At 34.8% G+C, this 21,383-nt stretch overlaps 1 protein-coding gene across 2 annotated transcripts in view; it reads left to right on the top strand.

The window, feature by feature from the left end:
- Positions 1-21,383, top strand: part of ANKRD13C (ankyrin repeat domain 13C) — an 85,661-nt gene that overhangs the window by 8,445 nt on the left and 55,833 nt on the right. For both annotated transcript variants that reach the window (XM_072834046.1, XM_072834045.1), the window contains exon 2: positions 14,464-14,505. In XM_072834046.1, the coding sequence (XP_072690147.1) occupies positions 14,464-14,505 (42 nt within the window). The remainder of the gene's footprint in view (positions 1-14,463; positions 14,506-21,383) is intronic.

Here is a 21,383-nt window from a genome sequence, read left to right as displayed (position 1 = left end):
CCAAGTGTGGTTGGTATGGGGCGGGGGGAGTGGTAGGAGATAGGAGATTTGAGAGGTAGCAGTGAGTATAAGCATGTGGAACTTTTGCAGACCAGTGTTAAGGATTTGGGGTTTCACTCTGAGCAAAATAGGAAGTCAGGGTTTTGAGCAGAGGAGTAACGGTGATCTGATTTTAGAAGACTCAGTCTGGCTGCCATATGAAGCAGAAACTTGGATGGGCAAGGGTTAGTTTAATGTGCTGTTAAAAGTAGGGGTAACTTTGGAAATAATAAGTAGAGCTGGTTAGGAGTCTGTGATGGATGTAATATTATGTGTGTATGGTTGTAGTAGTATAGTACTGTTTATGAGAGAAAAATACAAAAATTCTGTTTATACTGCTTGCTTGGATGGAACTTGAAAGGTGTCGGTAGAAGTTGGAGCTGTGTTGGTTCTAGTACTTAGAATTTTCTGTTTTCTCCCTACTTAGGGGCAGGTGATATCAGAACTATTTTTATAAAGTCATTACTTGCCTTTTTCACCATGCTGACATTTTTGCTGATGGTTCAAAAGCGGTGGTGGGCAAAATTGTTGGAACCTGAGTACGAATCAAGGCACTGAAACTGCTGGTATTCATTGCACATTCACTACCACATACTTGTAGTTTAAAAAAGAAAAATAAAAAAAAGCCAGTTTCTCTTAATGTCTATGATGCAACTTGTGAAATGATTACTTTTATTAAGTTTTAATCTCAAGTACATATCTTTTTGATATTCTTTCTGACATAATGTAGATTTTGCATGATGTTGTTCTGCATGTTGAAGGGAAAACACTTGTGTAGTTGTTTGAGTTGTAAGCCAAACCAGTAGCTTTTGTCATGGAACACTATTTTTACTTGGAAGAACAGCTTACAGACAAACTATGGCTATTCCAATTTGGATAGTTGGCAGAAATTTTCTGGAAAAGGAATGAAATGAGCCTGTGACTTCACAGAAAATAATTGGTAGTATTTGTTACCAATTAAAAAATTCAAGCTTTGAATAAAAAATTAGAATTTGGGAAACTCGTCTTTGTCACTCTTAAGTTTGACCGCTTCTGTCACTGAGTATGACAGCTTCCCAGTATTTAAAGACTTCTCTGGTCAGATTGGTGATATTACCAAATGTGATTTTTTTTTGTTTTGTTTTTTTTGGTATAATGAAATGTGTTGACATTTGGAAGATCTGCATAACTCCATTAACTTGTATTTTTCACATGATCAGTGTATGATGTTCCAAAATCATGCATCCATAAAAGATCTATTTAAAGTGCAAGAGGGACGCCTGGGTAGCTCAGAGGTGGAGTGTCTGCCTTCTGCCTAGGGTGTGACCCCGGGGTCCTGGGATCGAGTCCCACATCTGGGGGACTCCCCACAGAAAGCCTGCTTCTCCCTCTGCCTGTGTCTCTGCCTCTCTGTGTCTCTCTTGAATAAATAAAAATCTAAAAAAAAAAAAAGTATATATTTGTATATAGTACAAAAGAAACCAGTGTGTTTCAGTGTACTCAATACAAAAAGTTTATTGACACGGTTTTAAATTTCACATTGCAGCTAACCTTTAAGAAATCACCACTTAGTTTTGTTGTAGTAAAGAACATCTACAATTATTTAAAAGCGCCATTAAAATACTATTCCTTTTTTTCAACTGTGTATCTTCTGAATCTAGATTTTCTTCATATACTTCAAAGTAAAATTTACACATGATTGAATGCAAAAATAATTATAAAAGGTTAGCTGTCTATTAAGCCAGACATTAAATAAATTTATTTTAATTTTTTTTATTATTTTTTTTATTATTTTAATTTTTAATTAAAGAGCTTAAAATAGCATACTCCCGTCATTTATTTTTGTTTTGGGAAATGCAGTTTTTTTCATAAAAAATACATACTGATATGTAATGGAGTTATTGTAACTAAAATTAATAAAGTTTTACAACATGTAATTTTAATTTCTAATATGGTAAATATCAATAGATGTGTCCATATAAACAATCCATATAAAAGATCTTTAATAATTCTTAAGAGTATAAAAGGGGTCTTGAGACCAAAAAGTTTGAAAACTATTGGTCTAGTAAAAAGCATACAGATTTTAGAGTCAGGACTCACACATTTCTAGATATATAATTTTAGGAAATTACATAATTATTGTTAGCTTTATTTTTCTTACCTGTGAAATAGGAATAATATTTGTCTCAGAGGGTGTTGGGGTAAGATAAGGTTTATAAAGTATATAGGATAGTGTGGGCATATATAATAGATGCCCTGTAAATCCAGCCTTTTGGTTGATAATTTGCATACTTCAGCAATGCAGTGGTCTCAATGTTACTGGAATATTTTTTGTTCATTTGACAGAACAGAATTCATTTTATTTACCAAATTAGAACCGAGGCATGTGATTTCAGATTTAAAAACTACATTGTGGAAAGTTGGCAGGTTATTTTAAGTTTTTAGTATCTTTTATGTAACAAATTAGCTTAAGCAGCAGATTGAGATCTTAGAAAACTGAGGGAATGTCGTGACTGGGTGGCTCAGTTGGTTAAGCATCTGCTTTCTGCTTGGGTCCTGATCCTACAGTCCTGGGATCGAGCCCCATGGTCCTGCGATCGAGCCCCATGTCCTGCAATTGAGCCCCATGGTCCTGGGACTGAGCCCATGCTGGTCAGGCTCTCTGCTCAGTGGGGAGCCTGCTCTCTCTCTCCCTCGCCCCTCTCCCTGCTTGCACGCACACTCCTTCTCTCTCTCTGTGTCAAATAAATAAGATCTTTAAAAAAAAAGAAAAAGAAAAATGAGGGAATAGTAGATGTATAACTGGGACATCTGAGCACTTAGTTTCATGGTATACTTGGCCAGTATAGTAAATCCAGTGTTGGCTAGAGGAGTAGGAGAAGAATGATGAAGAAAATCATGCTGATTTATATTTAAAATATTGAAATCAAAGCGTAATATTCAGTATCATTAATTATGTGTATTTCTGATTATGTACTTACCTGTAAAATGAGGATTGAGTAGTTGAACACAAAGTCATTTCTAGTTCATAAATCTTTTGAAAATGTGATTAATTTGACTTTGTAAAATTACAGTAATTTTAATTTGCTTCAGTAGATACCAGTGATTTTGCCCTTTCTTTTTTTCCAAATTATATTTTATTTGTTTTATTTTTTGGTGAGAGGGCAGAAGAAGAGGGAGAGAGAATCTCAAGCAGACTCCACACCAGTGCAGAGCCTGACTTGGGGCTTAATTTCACAACCCTGAGATCATGACCTGAGCTGAAATCAAGAGTTGGGAATTGGGCAGCCCCAGTGGCTCAGTGGTTTAGCACCGCCTTTGGCCCAGGGTGTGATCCTGGAGACCCAGGATCAAGTCCTGTGTTGGGCTCCCTGCATGGAGCCTGCTTCTCCCTCTGCCTGTGTCTCTGCCTCTGTCCATGTGTGTGTGTCTTTCATGAATAAATAAATAAAATCTTAAAAAAAATTTTGGAAACTTAACGGACTGAGCCACCCAAACGCCCCACCCTTTCATCTATATATTCCTTGAGGGTTTAAGAAAACAGTAATAATCTAGGTATATAAAGGCCTGCTTTCTTTACCTAGTGGCTCTGTCTAGACTTTGGTGGATTCTTAATTTAAGTTTTTGAGAAGTTATTACATTCACATATGACAAAATTATAAAAAGATGTAAAAGATACATTATAAAAATAGTTTCTTTCCCAGGGTACCTGAGTGGCTCATGGGTTAAGCTTCTGACTGTAATCTCAGCTCAGGTCTTGATTTTAGAGTCCTAAGTTTTGGCCCCCCAGAACGCCACACTAGCATGAGGCCTATTTAAAAAAAAAGCTTTCCTCCCACTCATCTTCACCCACTTAGTTATCCTTCTTGACATCAACTGGTGTTACCAATTCCTTGTTTTCTTGTTACCATTGTCACCATTTAGAACATGGTCCTTTTAAATTTTCTCCTGGAAGATAGAGAAGTGAAGACAGACCACTATTATTACCTTTTACAATGTTAGGGGAAAAAAATGAGTATTTGCAAATTTAGAGATTTGATTTTAAATGTCTCTCTCTCTCTCTCTCTTTTTTTTTTTTTTGCTGTCAAATTTTTATCTCTAATCCAGACTTCTTGGAGTTCCCAGACTTTATAATCATCTCCACTTGGGAATCTCAGATATTTCAAAATTTTTTGCTCAAATGTTATTATTTTCTACCTTATACCCTCCCATCCGGCCACCCAGCCATTTATTAAATCACATCATTATTCACCTGGCTGCTCAAGCCTCAGTCATTGGGGTCATTTGTCTCACCTCCTCCTCCTACCTATACATATCGAACTCACAGGTTATTTTGAATCATTCTACTTTCTGTCTCCACTGATTGGGCTCTACCACCACTTTGAGACCAATTTTTATTATCTTTTCCCTGGAATATTACACCAGACTCTTAACTAGTCTATGTCCCCTTCCATTCCATTCTCTAAATGTAGTGAGAGTGATCTTGAAATGTAACTCGTATCATGTCATTTCCTTGTTCAAAATTCTTTAATGTCTTCTCTACTTAAAAGTAAGTTCATATTTCTTACCGTGTTAAAGAGCCCCACATGATCTATAGAGCCCCACATGATTCGGCCCTTGCCTGCTTCTCTGATACAATGTTGTACAAATCTCTCTTTTTTTCTTTGTTCTGGCCATAGTTGTTTTCTTTCAGTTCCTGGAATCTGACAGGTTATTTCTGGTCTCTTGACTGTAATGCTTTTCTTCTCATCCTTTGATTTCTTAGTTCCTGCTCCTTTTTAAGATCTCATTTTAAACATTATCTCATTAGAAAGATAATGAGAAGAATTAGAAGACTGCCTGGAGAATCAGAAAGTAATGTCTTTTATTATTTTTGGTCTTAGCTTAAGGTCATTTTTCCGAACACCTATCACAATCTATTTTGTCTTATTTTTCTGTTTTGTGACTATTAGTTCCATGAGGACAAAAGTTATTTCTAGCTTGTTTAGAGTTGAATCTTTTGGGCAGCCCGGGTGGCTGAGCGGTTTAGCGCCACCTTCTTCTGCCCAGGGCGTGATCCTGGAGACCCGGGATTGAGTCCCGTGTTGGGCTCCCTGTATGGAGCCTGCTTCTCCCTCTGCCTGTGTCTCTGCCTCTCTCTCTCTCTCATGAATAAATAAATAAGATCTTTAAAAAAATAGTTGAATCTTTCATATCTAGCACTATGCCTAGAACTTGGTAATACTGAGTTAAGTATTAAGTGAAAATGAATGGATTTTTACCTCTGGGTAAAATGTTGAAAGAGCAGAACATTCGAACTTCTCTCCTAACTTGACAGTAAGGTACAATAATGACTCTAGAATCAAGTAAACTAGATTATGAGAGAAGTTTTAATAACAGTTAATATGTGATTATATATAGAAGTTATATTGACTGACAGGCGTTCTATCCTAGAAGCAATGCAATATGACATGCAATCCTTACTGATTACAGCAGGGGTCTGCAACATAATTAAAGGGCAGGATAGTTATAGAGTTGTTGAATCACTGTTACACACTTGAAACTAATGTAACATTGTATGTCAACTATACTTCAATTAAAATTTTTTTTAAAGCTAGGATTTAGTAAATACAAGCTTACAGGTTGTATCATCTGTTGCATGAAAGTAGCCATTAACAATTGATAAACAGCACCTCGTTATGTACTATTAAAACTTTATTTATGTCATGTCTCTGAATTAGAGGATGAGAATGTGTCTAATATGGGAAACAGATGGGTGGTTGAGTGGCCCAGTCGGTTGGGTGTCTGGACTCTTGGGTCGTGATCTCAGGGTGGTGGGATCGAGCCTGGAGTCTAGGCATAGATCTTGCTTAGGATTGGGATTCTCTCTCTCCCTCCCTTTATACATATAGGAAATAGATGGCAGGGGGAAGTTTGTGCCCTACAGCAAGCCCACCTTTCCTTTTGCCTTCATTTATTGCTCTTCTTAAGAACATAGCTGTATCAAAAAAAAAAGAAAAAAAAACCCAAAAACTATTCCTAGTACCTTATTGAGTAGAAAAATTCATACCAAAGAAGCAAGTGGGCAAGAAAGTTTATTTTTTAGTCCACGGCTGGATTAACCTGAGTTATTATATTTATTTTAGTTTATTTTTTTGTAATCTCCATCCCCAAGGTGGGGCTTGAACTCACAACCCCGAGATCAAGAATTGCATGCTCTTCAGACTGAGCCAGCCAGGTGCCCCGCCTAATAAATAAGTTGTGTAGCCAGTACAAAGGCTTTTGTAAGGAAGACTTTTGCTTTTAAAATTATTAGGAGCATGAATACTTGCTGCAATTCTAGCAACTTTATCCCCTACTTATCTTCTGTTTATCTTAAACAGCTTTATTGTGATATAATTCACATACCATACATTTGAACCATTTAAGCTGTACAGTTAAAAAAAGTATTCAAAGTTGTATTCAGAGTTGTGTAGCCATTACCACAATTTGAGAACATTTTCATTACCCTAAAAAGACATCCTGTACCCTTTACCTTTCACTTCTGACCCTTCCCCCCATTTCATTCAGCCATAGACAGCCACTAATATCCTATACGTGGAATCACACAGTATGTGGTCTTTATGACTGGGTTCTTCCACTTAGCACATTGTCTTCAAGGTTCAGCCACGTTGTAGCATATATCAGAATTTTGTTCCTTTCTATTGCCAAATAATGTTCCATTGCATGGATGTACCTCATTTTACTTATATATTCATCAATTAATAGACATTAGAGGTTTTTCTACTTTTTGACTATTATGAATAATGCTCATATGAACATTTGTAAGTTTTTGTGTGGACATGTTTTCATTTTCTTGGGTATATAGCTTGGCTAGGTCATGTAGTAACTGTGTTTACCATTTTGAAGAACTGCCAAACTGTTTTCCAAAGTAGCTACAGTATTTTACTTTGTATGAGGTTTTATTTTGGTTTCCCATCCTTGCCAACACTTGTGTTAAGTCTTTTTTGTTATAGCCATCCTAATGAGTATGGAGTGGTATCTCATTGTAGTTTTGACTTGTATTTCCTTAATGGCTATATGATTTTAAGCATCTTTTTGTGGACTTATTGGCCATTTGTATATCTTCTTTAGAGAAAAAGCTATTCAGATCATTTCCTATTTTTAAATTGGGATTTTTCAGATTATTATTTAGTTTTAAGAGTTCTTTTTTTTTAAACTTATTTAAATTCAATTAGTTAACATATAGTATATATTAGTGTCAGATGTAGAGTTCAGTTATTCATCTGTTGCATATAACACCCAGTCCTCATTACATCAAGTTCTTTATATATTCTGGATATTATCAAACATATAATTTGCGAAATATTTTCCCCTCTGGGTTCTCTTTTCACTTTTCTGATGCCATTCTTTGCAGCATATTTTAATTTTGATGAAGGCCAGTTTATTATTGCTTTTGTGCTTTTGGTGTATCTGAAAAATCGTTACCGGGATCCCTGGGTGGCTCAGCGGTTTGGCGCCTGCCTTTGGCCCAGGGCGCGATCCTGGAGACCCAGAATCGAATCCCACGTTGAGCTCCCGGTGCATGGAGCCTGCTTCTCCCTCTGCCTGTGTCTCTGCCTCTTTCTCTCTCTCTCTCTCTGTGACTATCATAAATAAATAAAAATAAATAAAAATATTGAAAAATTGTTACCTAATCCAAGTCACAAAGGCTTACTCCTTTGTTTTGTTTTTCCTAAGAGTTTTATAGTTTTAGCTCATACATTTAAGTTCATGATTTATTTTGAATTAATTTTTGTGCATAGTATGATTGATCCATTGATATATAGGTCTGTCTTTTCATGAGTACATGCTGTGTTGATTACTGTGGTTTTGTAGTAAGTTTTGAATTTGGGATGTGTAAGTCTTCCAACTTTGTTCTATTTCAAGAGTGTTTTGGATAGTTTGGGTACTTTGAATTTTTTTTTTTAATTTTTTTTTTATTTATTTTATTTATGATAGTCACACACAGAGAGAGAGAGGCAGAGACACAGGCAGAGGGAGAAGCAGGCTCCATGCACCGGGAGCCCGATGTGGGATTCGATCCCGGGTCTCCAGGATCGCGCCCTGGGCCAAAGGCAGGCGCTAAACCGCTGCGCCACCCAGGGATCCCTGAATTTTTATATGAAATTTAGGATCATCTTGTCAGTTTCTTCAAAAAAGCCAGTTGGGAATTTTGATGGAGAGAGTTTTGAAATTATAGACTAGGGAACCCTCGGTGGCGCAGCGGTTTAGCGCCTGCCTTTGGCCCAGGGCGCGATCCTGGAGACCCCGGTTCGAATCCCACGTCGGGCTCCCGGTGCATGGAGCCTGCTTCTCCCTCTGCCTGTGTCTCTGCCTCTCTCTCTCTCTGTGTGACTATCATAAATAAATAAATAAATAAATAAATAAGTAAATAAATAAATAAAAGACTATTTTTAGAAGTACTGTCATTTTACCAGTATTTAATCCACAAACTCAGGATTGTCTTTCCACTTATTCAGGTATTTCTTTCAATGATGTTTTGTACTTTTAAGAATATGTCTTGCACCATTCTTCTTTGATTTCCATGCAGCAACTCTCTCTCAAATGTTTGATTTTCTTTGTTTTATCTGTAGTATTAGAATAGAGTCTTACAGGGAAATACTTAAATATCAGCTTGTTCTTTTTGCTTCAGAGTTTAGAAAAGGTTTCTGCTGTTCATTTTTTGAATGAATTGAGAGGAAAGTGGGAGCAGTCTGATTGTCCTTTCCCAGAATAGATTTGAATACATTTTCATTTCAGGATGGATGAACAGAAAAAAAAAAATCAATTGGTTGTCTTCGAAAAATACTCATTATACAAGAAGTGTCATTATAAGTATCCTGAAGATACTGTTAAATAAAGTCCTAATGGTATAGGAAATTGAATGAAATAAAAAATTCGTTTGAAAACAGACTGTAGTGGAAAGAAGAAAAATTAAAAGAATGAGAGATAAGCTATAAATAGTGAAGCTACACTTGTATAGATTTCATCTTATGAAAAAAAAAAAAGATTTCATCTTATGAGTAGTATATATTTCCAGAGAATAAAACAGAATAAGTGGATCAGAGGCAATACTCAAAGCTATAAGTAAAGAAGAAGACATTTTTGATCTAAACTTAGTTTAGACTCCAAAGTCAGAGCTCATAATGTGTTCCAGGGAAAATTAATGAAAAGAGAATATGTGTATCTTAGTGATATTTTGAAATTTAATGAAGAATTCTATATATATACAAGTAAAGAACACAGATTATTATTTAACAAATGAATATCAAATTGGCTTCAGATCTCTCCAATATTAGATCTTCTGTAGAATTCTTTCTAGGTAAGTATTCCTTTGTGAAAAATACAGTAACATTCTAGAAAATAGAGTAACCCCATGCTAGCATTCCTGAAAAGTATTATTTAAAGAAGTATCCCAGATCATAAGAGATGAATTTACATGATTAACCCAAGAAAGGAGAAGTTGTATCAGAAAAAGTTTGAGAATGAACATTGAAAACAGTTAAATATACCATAGATGAAGCCTAATAATCATAGCAAATATGATTAGAGTCTTGAGAACAAAGTTCCAAAAAAATCTTTTACTTCAAAATTTAAAAGACATGTATTCTATGAAGGATAAGAAAAAGGTTTATAACTCCTGATTGAATTAGTGAAACAAAAATGGAGATGAGAAAAAAAAGTATTGACTTATTTTTTTTGTTAAAGAGAATCAGTGATGTGTGGCTGGCTTAGTTGATTAAGCATCCAACATTGATTTTGGCTCAGGTAATGATCTCAGGGTCATGAGATTGAGCCCCATGTCAGGGCTCTGTGCTCAGAGAAGTCTACTGGAGATTCTCTCTCTCTCCCCCTTGCTTGTACTCTGTCTCTCAAATAAATAAAATCTTAAAGAAAAAAAAAATGTGTGGGTTTTTTTACTTTGTTAGATAAATGTGAGTTTAAAAATATTTTCTAAAAAGGCATTAATTTTGCAACAAATAGAATTTAAAATATATCTGCCTATATTGTGTTATTGCAGAAGATAAATTACAAATTACATTTACATAGTCCAAAAAAAAAAAAAAAGGAATAGAGAAGCAAAGCAAAAGTGCTTAAAAAATAGCAGTCTCCCAAAGTATGGTTATGGCAAATAAGGTTTTCTATTCCTATATTGTATTAGTAATGATTCTTGCCATTATAAGTGGAACTCATACTAGCTTAAGCCCAAAGCTTAAGCTTCAACTGCAAACTAGCTTAAGCCCAAAGGCATTTATTGGTTCATATAACTGAAAATGATAGGGTAGGAGCAAATATTGGACATGCATGTATCTAGACCTCCTACAGTGTTTTTAGGACTTTAGAAAAAATTTTTTTTTCTTTAAATAATCTCTTAGTCTGCTATTATGTAGAACTTCCTTCTTTCCTGTTGCAGTTGGGCTTTATCTATTTCAGTTTTCAACCTCTGCACTTGACATTTTGTGCTGGAGAATTCTTTGTGGGAATAAGCTGTCCTGTGCGTTGTAAGGTATTTAGCAGTATCCATGGCCTCTACCCTCTAGATGCCATCAGCACCCCCACTCCTCAGTTCTGATAACCAGAAATGGACTGGACACCACCAGCTGTTCCCTTGGTGGAAAAATTGTCCTTGATTGAGGACACTAACTTATTTGTAGAAAATAGTTGGTCCCATACTCATCTTCAAGCACTGTGGTTCCAGCAGCAAAAGACAGTCTTCCCTACCAGTTCTTTAAAAGAAAGGAAGAAAGGAAGGAAGAACGGGAGGGAAGGAGGGAGGAAGGAAGGAGAGAAGGAAGGAAAGGTTAGGTAGGTAGTTTGATTGCAGAAAAGAACCTTGACTTTGGTGGGAATTGTGTCCTTCCCTGAAACAGTTTTCTATTGGATATCAGACTGGTTAGGTTTAAGTCATGTCCTCTCCCTGGCTCATGTATTTAAGGCATGAGATTTGTTACTGAAAGAAGTAGGGGAAAAAGTTCCAAAAATAATAACTGTGACATCTGGTAAATGAGAAGAAAAGGACACATCTAATGGAGGTTGGAAAAAATGGAAAATTTGTTGTTAGCGGTAAAAAAATATGAATGGCAAGATTAATTACTGATAAAATTGAACTGATAAGAATGGTTTAAAAGCACTAGAGAGTAATTATATTTTGATAGAAGTTATGATCATTAGTCCTCATAAAATTATCTCATCTTTATGCATTAAGAGTATCAAAGAATAGAAGGCAAAGTATAGGGAGAAAAGTTAGCAAATAAAATCAAAGTAGAATTTCTGCTTGTAGTAATGATAGACTAGATTATTAGGACTAGTCTTCCTTAGAAGCAAATAAGAATAAAATATTCAACTTAAGGGTACTAGAGATCTAATGACGTAGGAAGGAGTTACTGGGCCAGGATCTGGCAAAAGATGGAAATCCAAAGATCTGAGCTTTGCATTTTAGGTTATTTTGCTCCAGTAGCTTTTGCAAAGCCAAAAGAAGTAGTTAGAGGCTGAGCTGCACTTTTAACAGCCTCACTGTGCTAAGAGGACAAAAGATAGAGGTCAGGGCCTACCGAGGGTGGGATATCTCTTAAACACTCTACTGTTTGGGCTGTAACTTGAAGAGCTTATACCTTAGGAATAATAGTGAACAAAAACTGAATCAGCTCTGATGGAGGCTGGAGCACAGCTTTGAGTCATTTGTGAAGGCTAGAAAAAAATGTCAGTCCCTGGATTAATGAAGTCTCATACCCCCTGCCACATGTCAAAAGCAAATGAAAGTATCTGGAGGATTTGTTTCTTAGGCTTCAAAATTTTTATATAGAGAGCGCATGAAATACTATATCCAGTATATAATTAAAGATGACCACTTATGCTGTTCAGTCTCTCTGGAGACTGAACAGCATGAGTGAGAACCAGGGGAAAAGAAACCCATGAGAGCTTTGTTTATTGTAATTCTTATTAGAGGCTATAAATAACAATGCTTATTATGTTCTTGGGGGGTAAGAGACAAGTTTGAATATTTAAGCGGAGAACTGAAATTTAAAAATTGAAATCATGTATTGGAAAGTGAACAAAGAAATTCTCAAATGAAAAAATATAAAAGCTGAAATTCAAATAGAATAAATAGGCTTACCAAGAGGTTTAGACCCTGAAGAAGACAGAATTCATAATCTTGGAAAAAGGTTAGAAGAACCTTTATATTATACCTATAATGAAAATGGGAAGCGAAAGAAAGAAAGTTAAAAAAAAATAGAAAGGGTGAGAAATTCTACATTAATTGAACCCCAGGAGAGAAGAGAGGAAGGAAATGGAGCTAAAGCAACATTTGGAGAGATACTTGCTGAGAGTTTTACAAAATTGTTGAAAGACACTGATTCAAAGACTCAAGAAGTCCAAGACAAGCAGAATAAAAAAAGGAATTCACATCGGAGTGAAATGGCTGATAATTAAAAACAAAACAACAACAACTAAAAGCAACCCACAAATGTAGCCCAAAATGTCACATTACTTTCAGAGGAGGGGTAGAAAGTCCTATAGCTGGCCTGTCAGCAAAAAAGGAACCCTAGGACCACATAGAGTGCTGGGTGTGGCGGGGAGGAAGGGATAACAGCTAGTCAATGATTATGTGCTCAGCAAAATATTCTTCAAGATTGAAGTTGAATATGTGTTTACAAACAAAAATTTCACTTATCTCAAACCTCCACAAAAGCTAATCTTGAAGGATATGTTTTGGGTAGAAGAAAAATGAGTCTGATGGAAGGTTAGAGATGAAGAAAGGAATGAAGAGCACCAAAAATGGTAAATATTGATTCTATAGAATAAAAATACAAACTTGTAGGACTAGATAAACTTTTATAACTAGCATAAAAGAAGATACCTAGCTCCCTAAAGGGTATGAAATATTTGGAGGACTGAAGTTTGTCTTTTGGAAAATAGCTTATACCAGTAACTTGCCAACTAGTGAAGTTCACTTAGTATTATAAGCAAAACCTTTTTTGGGGGGACATGCTTCAATGTATGATTATTAGTAAAGCTTGCATATCTCAACTAGAATTAGTTATGAGATGTGAAAACTGGGGAGTTTACCTCATTGCTAAGGGAAATTTGATTTTGGAAGAACATAATCTGAATTATGTTCCCCAAATCTGTTTTTTTTTTTTGTTGTTGTTGTTCCCAATAGTTAAGATCAAAAAATTTATTGTAGTCCAGATTTTTTGTTTTGTAAAATTAGAGAAAATTTAAGTTTAATGAATTTATTACACTTCTAAATTTTGCACAACATACTATTTGCCGTATTTACAGCCAACAATTCATATTCCATTGTGCTTTTATTGAGCAAAAGATTTTGTGTGTGTGTGTATGTGTGTTAACCATTTTGGCAGTTTTTGTCAAGCTAAGAGAATGAGGTAGATCATATATAAGGTTTTTAAAAAATGTCAAATCTTGTTTTATTCTGTACATGATTTTATTGGTAAAAATTATTCATGTAGTGCCTTCTGTAAAAATGCTCATATCTGAAAATCCGTGTACATTAATTCAGTAAGTTTATTTTCAAATATTATGTAGTTTTGCTTTCTTTTATAATGAAAATGTTTTTAGGTTACTAGTGTGGCTTAGGGTATCATTTTGAAATTAAATTAATCATTGCATAACATCAACTAATAGGATCTAGTTTAAACCTCGTAGCATAGCCTATAATTCACATTAATTTTCTTTTGCTCATCTTGCCAATATCATTATTTACTATTCTCTTTTACCCCCACTAGTCATATTTGTTTGTTTCCTAAATATAAACCGTTCTTCCATTTGAATGTAATTTGAGGGAATTGTTTTTAACATGGAATACTAGTCTGTGTTGCTTTGTTTGCCTATAAATTTCTAACCTATTCGTCAAGACTCATTTTAGTCTGGTCCCTCTCCAATAGTTAATTTTATTTGCACAGGCAAAATTAGGAGGTCTGTTTTATGTCCCACTATCATGCTATACTCTCTTCTATTCTAATAAATAGTAATAGCAATTATTTATTTTCCTATCAGTTTAAGACTTCTGAACAACTTGAGGGCTGGGATTGGGTCTTTTTGATATCTGTCTCCAAAGATGAATATATAGTAGATATTTAAATTCTTTGCTGAATGAACAAAGAATGATATATAGAGAAATTAGTAGCAAAGGAATCTGTGAAATCTATTGGGAGAAGAAACCTCAAAAGTAAACTGGGCATCCTTTTTTTGGTGGGTGTTGAAGGGGGAGGTGGAACACATTGTGTTTAGAAACCATGGTGTTTGACTGACTTTGAATTTGCCACATAAGCAAGAACATTTTGTAGTCACCGTAGTTTTGCTTAAAATCTGCCAGTGAAATTTCTGAAGGAACCAAAACCACTTTTAAATAAGATTTCCTATGTTTTTATACTAATTTAATTTGTTTTTTTTTAATTTTAGGAAACACTCCTTTACATCTTGCTGTGATGTTAGGAAATAAAGGTTAGTAAATATTTCCTTTCTTATGTTTAACCTCATTCATGTATTTTCACATTTAGTTAAAATTTTAAGATAGATTTTGTTTTTTGAGTTTTTAAAAATCTGCCTGATTTTTTAATTTACTAATTGAGTTAGGATTCAGTATATTAAAAATGACAATATTTTCTCACTTCCATAGTTCATCTCGAGAGTTAGTAAAAATCCTGTACTAATTTTATGCTTTTTGAAACTATGATTTTTTTATTTGTTTTATCAAGCAAACATTTATAATTTCCAAATATTAAGATTTGTTAATTATTATAATCCTTTTAATATTCAAAGAGTTTTTAAGATTCTTTAATAGGGATTGTTTTGTATCTCTAGACTCAGAACTCTAACCTTTTGTATGTTATATGATGGTAAAAACTTGTTTATTCTTTAATTAAAAAACACCTTTGTAGACAGGTGATTTAAAAGATTTACTTTAAAAAAAATTTTTATTTATTTGAGAGAGAGAGAGGGAGGGGCAGGGCAGAGGTAGTGGGAGAAGCAGACCTCTCCCGGGACCCTGAGATCATGACCCAGGCTGAAGGCAGATGCTTACCTGACTGAGCCACCCCAACATCCCTAAAAGATTTACTTTTTAAGGCTGTTTTTTTGTGCTGTCCTATTATTCCTATTCAGGAAGAGAAGTAACCAAGACTGTATGAGGAATCAGCCATCCTTCCCTTCTCTCTGTACCTACCTGCTTACCTGCCATCTGTCTTATCTTTTATGGTGTGTCTGCTGTTTTTTTTATATATTTGTAAATTTTATCTGTAATACATATAACATTAGGAGGAAAACAAAGCAAATGTGTAAAATGTTAACTATTGAACCTAGGTATAGAGTATTTGAACAATCATTGTGATCATCTTTCTGTTTTTCTGTATATTTGAAATTTTTTATAACAAATTATTGAATGAGGGCAGCCCCGGTGGCTTAGCAGTTTAGGGCTGCCTTCAGCCCAGGGAGTGATCATGGAGACCCGGGATTGAGTCCCACGTCAGGTTCCCTAAATGGAGCCTGCTTCTCCCTCTGCCTGTGTCTCTGCCTCTCTCTCTGTGTCTCTCATGAATAAATAAATAAAATCTTAAAAAAAGAAAGTATTGAATGAAAAACAAATGGTATTGTTATGCTTCATCATAGGTTAATATTAGTCTGTCTAAATTATATTTCACAGAACATTAGTTTTATAGCACACTGATACGTATTTAGAGGCAGCTAGTATTTCCAGGTCAAATCAATTTGAAAAATAGTGGATTAATAAGTATTAAGCAGTTTCCTTTATTTTGGACATTCCTAGAACTTTAATGTGCTAATATGCATTGTGATCTTCTGAGTTGGGGCAGGTGTTGGATATACAGTCATTGTTCCCCAAAGTTATTTGATTTGCTTTTTTCCACATGTAACTTGAGAGACTAGAGTTCCGTTGAATGTATTTTTGGGAAGCACTTGGTTAGATGATTCAGGGTCTACAAATAATGTCAGTGTTTGCTTTTTCTGAATCCTTTTCATGTAGAGTAGGTACAACAGTTAATATACTGAACCATTTATATTTTTTTAGTTACATACTCTTTTTTTTTTGTTTTATGGCCTTTTAATATATTTTTGAGATTTGGTTACAGGAGCAATATTTAAATGTGTAGTGGAAGATAACACATCTACCTTATTAGTTCTGTAAATTAATTTTTCATTGTACCACTCTTCGATCTGTGCCACTACATTCTCTTTTTATCTTCTTCTTTATAGATAAACTATACCTTTACTGATTTTGTTGTTGAAGGAAAACTTGCTATTTGTATACTTGTTTGTAAACATGGTAAAAATACCCAGGACCCTCAAATAATGTTTATTCATTGATTTAAAGAGGGATACCCTAGGACTTTTACACTATTATTTACTTTTCTCATTCATCTTAACTTATTAACCTTATTTTTTCATTATTAAAGTCTGATTTTTTTCTGAAATTCTAGGTCTGTTGGCCATGTTGGCCTTCTAGGTTGGGAGGTTGTTGAATTATGGATTTGAATTGAAATGGAAAGAACATTATACTAAAAGAATATTTTAGAAATCCTTAGAAGATGAAATAGAAAAGTAAACTATTTCTTATCCTTTTGGTTAGACATCAGAGAAGGGTTCATTAGGCCAGTTGCTGCAACTTTTAATTCATTCTTTTGGATCTGCAGTTTTTGTATAATTTTTTCCCTGAAATAACTCCAGGGTTAGTATTTCTGGATGTTCCTTTTTCTTTGCACTGTCCTATTTATCTTATTCTCTCTCTTTATATTTTATTATGTTCATAGCTCTTGCTTATTTGTATGTGATTTCTGTTCCTTATAATTTCATTTTATCCATCTTAAGTCCTAATTTCTTTGTGGCACATTTATGCATTTTTTAAGCCTTAGTGCCTTGGTTGTTAACTACCTTGTTTTTTTTATTAACTTGTTAAAATTATTGGGAGAGGCATTTGATTGATCTTGTTTTTTTTTTTTTTTTTTAATGTATCAGATTATGTCATAGGTGACTGGTGTATTTATGATTATCTGACTTTTTTTTAGACGCCCATTTCTACGTCAGTTGAATTATGACAGGTGAGTGAAGGACAGACATTTAGCAGGGTTTATGGCATATCAGAAGATACTGTTGACATGTCTAGCATGTACATAGATCATACCAATCTTATACCTTAGTTTACACAACTAAGATATTGCTTTAGATTGTTGTCCATCTTGCATTTTACAATTTTAAATTAAAAATTTTGAGGATTCTTAAAGCCTATTTTGAAGGCTATTAATAAATGCTTCTTGAAACAATAAATACTTCTTGAAATAATACAATACAAAGACATATAAAAGTATCCTCTCTTCTACTTTTCCCCCTAATAGAATTAACATTAATAGCCTAGTGGGCATCCTTGCACCCCTTTCTCCTTATTTATATAACATAGGGGCTTAATTTGTTTTTACTAAAGTTGAATCACCATACACAGTACTTTGCTAAATTTTTCTTTTCACTTGAAAGTTTATCATGAAATTGTTATATATAAGTCTGTAGATTTGTAGTCATAGTTTTGTTCCCCTAACTTCTTTATATGTCCACACATACACACTTAACTTTCAGAAAACCCCATGATGGTAGATTTTTTTGGAGAATCCATTTTATTTATTTTAAAAAATTCTTTTTTAGCTGTGCTGTTGTCCTTTTTCTATATTAACCCTCATCCCTTTTTTAAAGTTTTTATTTAAATTCCAGTTGGTTAACATACAGTGTAATATTAGTTTTAGGTGTAGGATTTAGTGATTCATCACTTATATACAACACCGAGTACTCATCACTACAAGTGCCTTCCTTAATACCCATCACCCATTTAAACTATCCCACTGCCCACCTCCTTTCTAGTTACACTCAATTTGTTCTAGGTAGTTAAGAATCTCTTTTCCGGTTTGCTCCTCCCACCCATGTTCATCTCTTCTTAAATTCCACATATGAGTGAAATCATATGGTATTTGTGTTTCCCTGGTTGACTTACTTCTCTGAGCATAATACTCTCTCGATCCATCCATGTCATAGCAAAATGGCAAGATCCATTCGTTTTGATGGCTGAGTAATATTCCATTGTATATATTTATCACCTTTTTTATTATCCATTCATCAGTCAGTGGGCATTTGGGCTCTTTACATATTTTAGCTATTGTTGGTAATGCTGCTATAAATATTGGGGTGTATGTACCCTTTCTAATTAGTATTTTTTGTATACTTTGGGTAAATACCTAGTAGTGTAATTGCTGGACCATAGGGTAGGTCCATTTTTAACTTTTTTGAGGAACGTCTATACTGTTTTCCAGAGTGACTGCACCAGTTTGCTTTCTCACCAACAATATAAGAGGATTCCCCTTTCTCCATATCCTCACTAACACCTCTTGCTTCCTGTGCTGTTAATTTTAGCCATTCTGACAGGTGTGAAGATATCTCATCGTAGTTTTTGATTTGTATTTCCCTGATGGTGAGTGATGTTGAGCATCTTTTCATGTGTCTGTTGGCCATCGGGATATCTTCTTTGGAAAAATGTCTATTCATGTCTTGTGCCCATTTGTTTACTGGATTATTTGTTTTTTGGGTGTTGAGTTTTATACATGATATATTTTGGATACTAATCCTTTATCAGATATGCCATTTGCAGTTATCTTCCCTCATTCTGTAGGCTGCCTTTTAGTTTTGTTGATTGTTTCCTTTGCCGTGTAGAAGCTTTTTATCTTGATGAAGTCCCAGTTAGTTCATTTTTATTTTGTTTCCCTTGCCTCAGGAAGACATACCTAGAAAGAAGTTGCTGCAGCCAATGTCAAAGCAATTGCTGCCCGTGTTCTCCTCTAGGATTTTGATGGTTTCAGGTCTCACATTTAGGTCTTTCATCCATTTTGAATTTATTTTTGTGTCTGGTGTAAGAAAGTGGCCCAGTTTCATTCTTCTGCATGTTGCCGTTCAGTTTTCCCAACACCAGTTGTTGAAGAGACTGTCTTTTTCTCCCTGGACCTTCTTTCCTGCTTTGTTGAAGATGAGTTGACTCTACACTTGTGGATCCATTTCTGGGTTTTCTCTTCTGTTCCATTGATCTGTGTGTCTGTTTCTGTGCCAGGACCATATTGTTTTGATCGCTGCAGCTTTGTAATGTCACTTGAGGTCCGGAACTTTGATGTTTCCGACTTTGCTTTTCCTTCTCAGTGTTGCTTTGGCGATTCGGGGTCATCTGTGGTTCCATACAGATTTTAGGATTGTTTGTTCTAGCTCTGTGAAAAATGCTGTTGGTATTTTGATAGGGATTTTATTAATCTATAGATTTTATTAATAAAATAAGGATTTTATTAATCTATAGATTACTTTGGGTGGCATTTTGATAGGGATTTAATTAATCTATATATTTTGATAGGGATTTTATAAATCTATAGATTAATTTGGGTGGTATAGACATTTTGACAATATTTGTTCTTCCCATCCATGAGCATGGAATGTCTTTCCATTTCTTGGTGTCATCTTCAGTTTATTTCATCAGTGTTTTATAGTTCTCAGAGTAGAGGTCTTTCACCTCTTTGGTTAGGTTTATTGCTAGGTGTCTTGTGATTTTTGATGCAATTGTAAATGGGATTGATTCCTTGATTTCTCTTTCTGGTGCTTCATTATTCTTGGTATATAGAAATGCAACAGATTTCCATAGACTGAATTTGTATCCTGAGACATTACTGAATTTGTGTATCATCAGTTCTAGCAGTTTTTTGGTGGAGTCTTTTGGGTTCTCTATGTAGAGTGTCATGTCATCGACAAACAGTGAAGGTTTGACTTCTCCCTTGCCACTTTTGGATACTTTTTATTTCGTTTTGTTGTCTTATTGCTGGGGCTAAGACTTCCAATATATACTATGTTATAGTGGTGAGAATGGGCGTCCCTGTCTTGTTCCTGATGGTAGAGGGAAAGCTCTCAGTTTTTCCCCATTGAAGATGATGCTAGCTACGTTTTTTTCATATATAGCCTTTATTATGTGGAGGTATGTTTCCTCTAAACCCACTTTGTTGAGGGTTTATTTATCCTGAATGAGTGTTGTACTTTGTCAAATGTCTTTTTCTGCAACTACTGAGAGGGTCATATGGTTCTTACCCTATTTTTTACTAATGTGTTGTATCACATCGATTGATTTGTGCAAAGTGAATCCTTCTTGCAGCCCAGGAGTAAATTCCATTTAATCATGGTGAATGATTTAATGTACTGTTGGATTTGATTTTAGTATTTTGTTTAGAATTTTTGCCTCCATGTTCATTGTGGTTATTGGCCTATAGTTCTCATTCTCTCTCTCTCTCTCTCTCTAGTTCTCTTTTTTTTTAATGGAGTCTTTATCTGGTTTTGGTATTGGGGTAATGCTGTCCTTATAGAATGAATTTGACAGTTTTCCTTTCCTTTCTATTTTTTTGAATAGTTTGAGAATAAACTCTTCTTCTCTTGAGGTAGGCCTGTGTTGCTGTATACTTCCCCCTTATTTCTGCTCTGTGTGTATCCCAAAGATTTTGGACGATTGCATTTTCATTTTTATTTGTTCCCTTGTATTGTTTAAATTTTTTTCTTTAAATTTCAACTTGATCCTTCATTCTGTAGTAGCACGTTTTTTTAACCTCCATGTATTTGTGGTCTTTCCAAATTTTTCCTTGTGGTTGACGTTAAGTTTTATAGTATTGTGGTCCGAAAAGATGCATGGTATGATCTCAGTCTTTTCTTGTTTATTGAGGCCTGGTTTGTGACCTAATATGTGATCTATTCTGAGAATGTCCATATATACTTGAACATATATTCTGCTGCTTTAGAATGAAATATTATTCATTCATATATTCATATATTCTCTGAATATATCTGTTAAGCGTATCTGGTCCAGTGTGTCATTCAAAGCAATTTTTTCCTTGTTTATTTTCTGCTTAGATTATCTGTCCATTGATGTAAGTGGGGCATTAAAGTCCTCTACTATTGTTATATTATCATCAGTGATTTCCTTTTTTTTTCTTTAAAGATTTATTTATTTATTTATGATAGAGAGAGAGAGAGAGAGAGAGAGAGAGGCAGAGACACAGGAGGAGGGAGAAGCAGGCTCCACACAGGGAGCCTGACGTGGGACTCGATCCCGGGACTCCAGGATCCTGCCCTGGGCCAAAGGCAGGCACCAAACTGCTGAGCCACCCAGGGATCCCCAGTGATTTCTTTTATGTTTTTATTAATTGTTTTGTATATTTGGGTGCTCCTAAGTTGGGGGCATAAATTTTTACAGTTATTAAATCTTCTTGTTGGATACTTCCCTTTATTATGATATAGGTGGCTTTCTTTTGATG

Source organism: Canis lupus, chromosome 8 (assembly GCF_048164855.1).
Source record: "Canis lupus baileyi chromosome 8, mCanLup2.hap1, whole genome shotgun sequence".
Classification (NCBI taxonomy): domain Eukaryota; kingdom Metazoa; phylum Chordata; class Mammalia; order Carnivora; family Canidae; genus Canis; species Canis lupus.
This window is presented reverse-complemented; position numbering and strand designations above follow the sequence as displayed.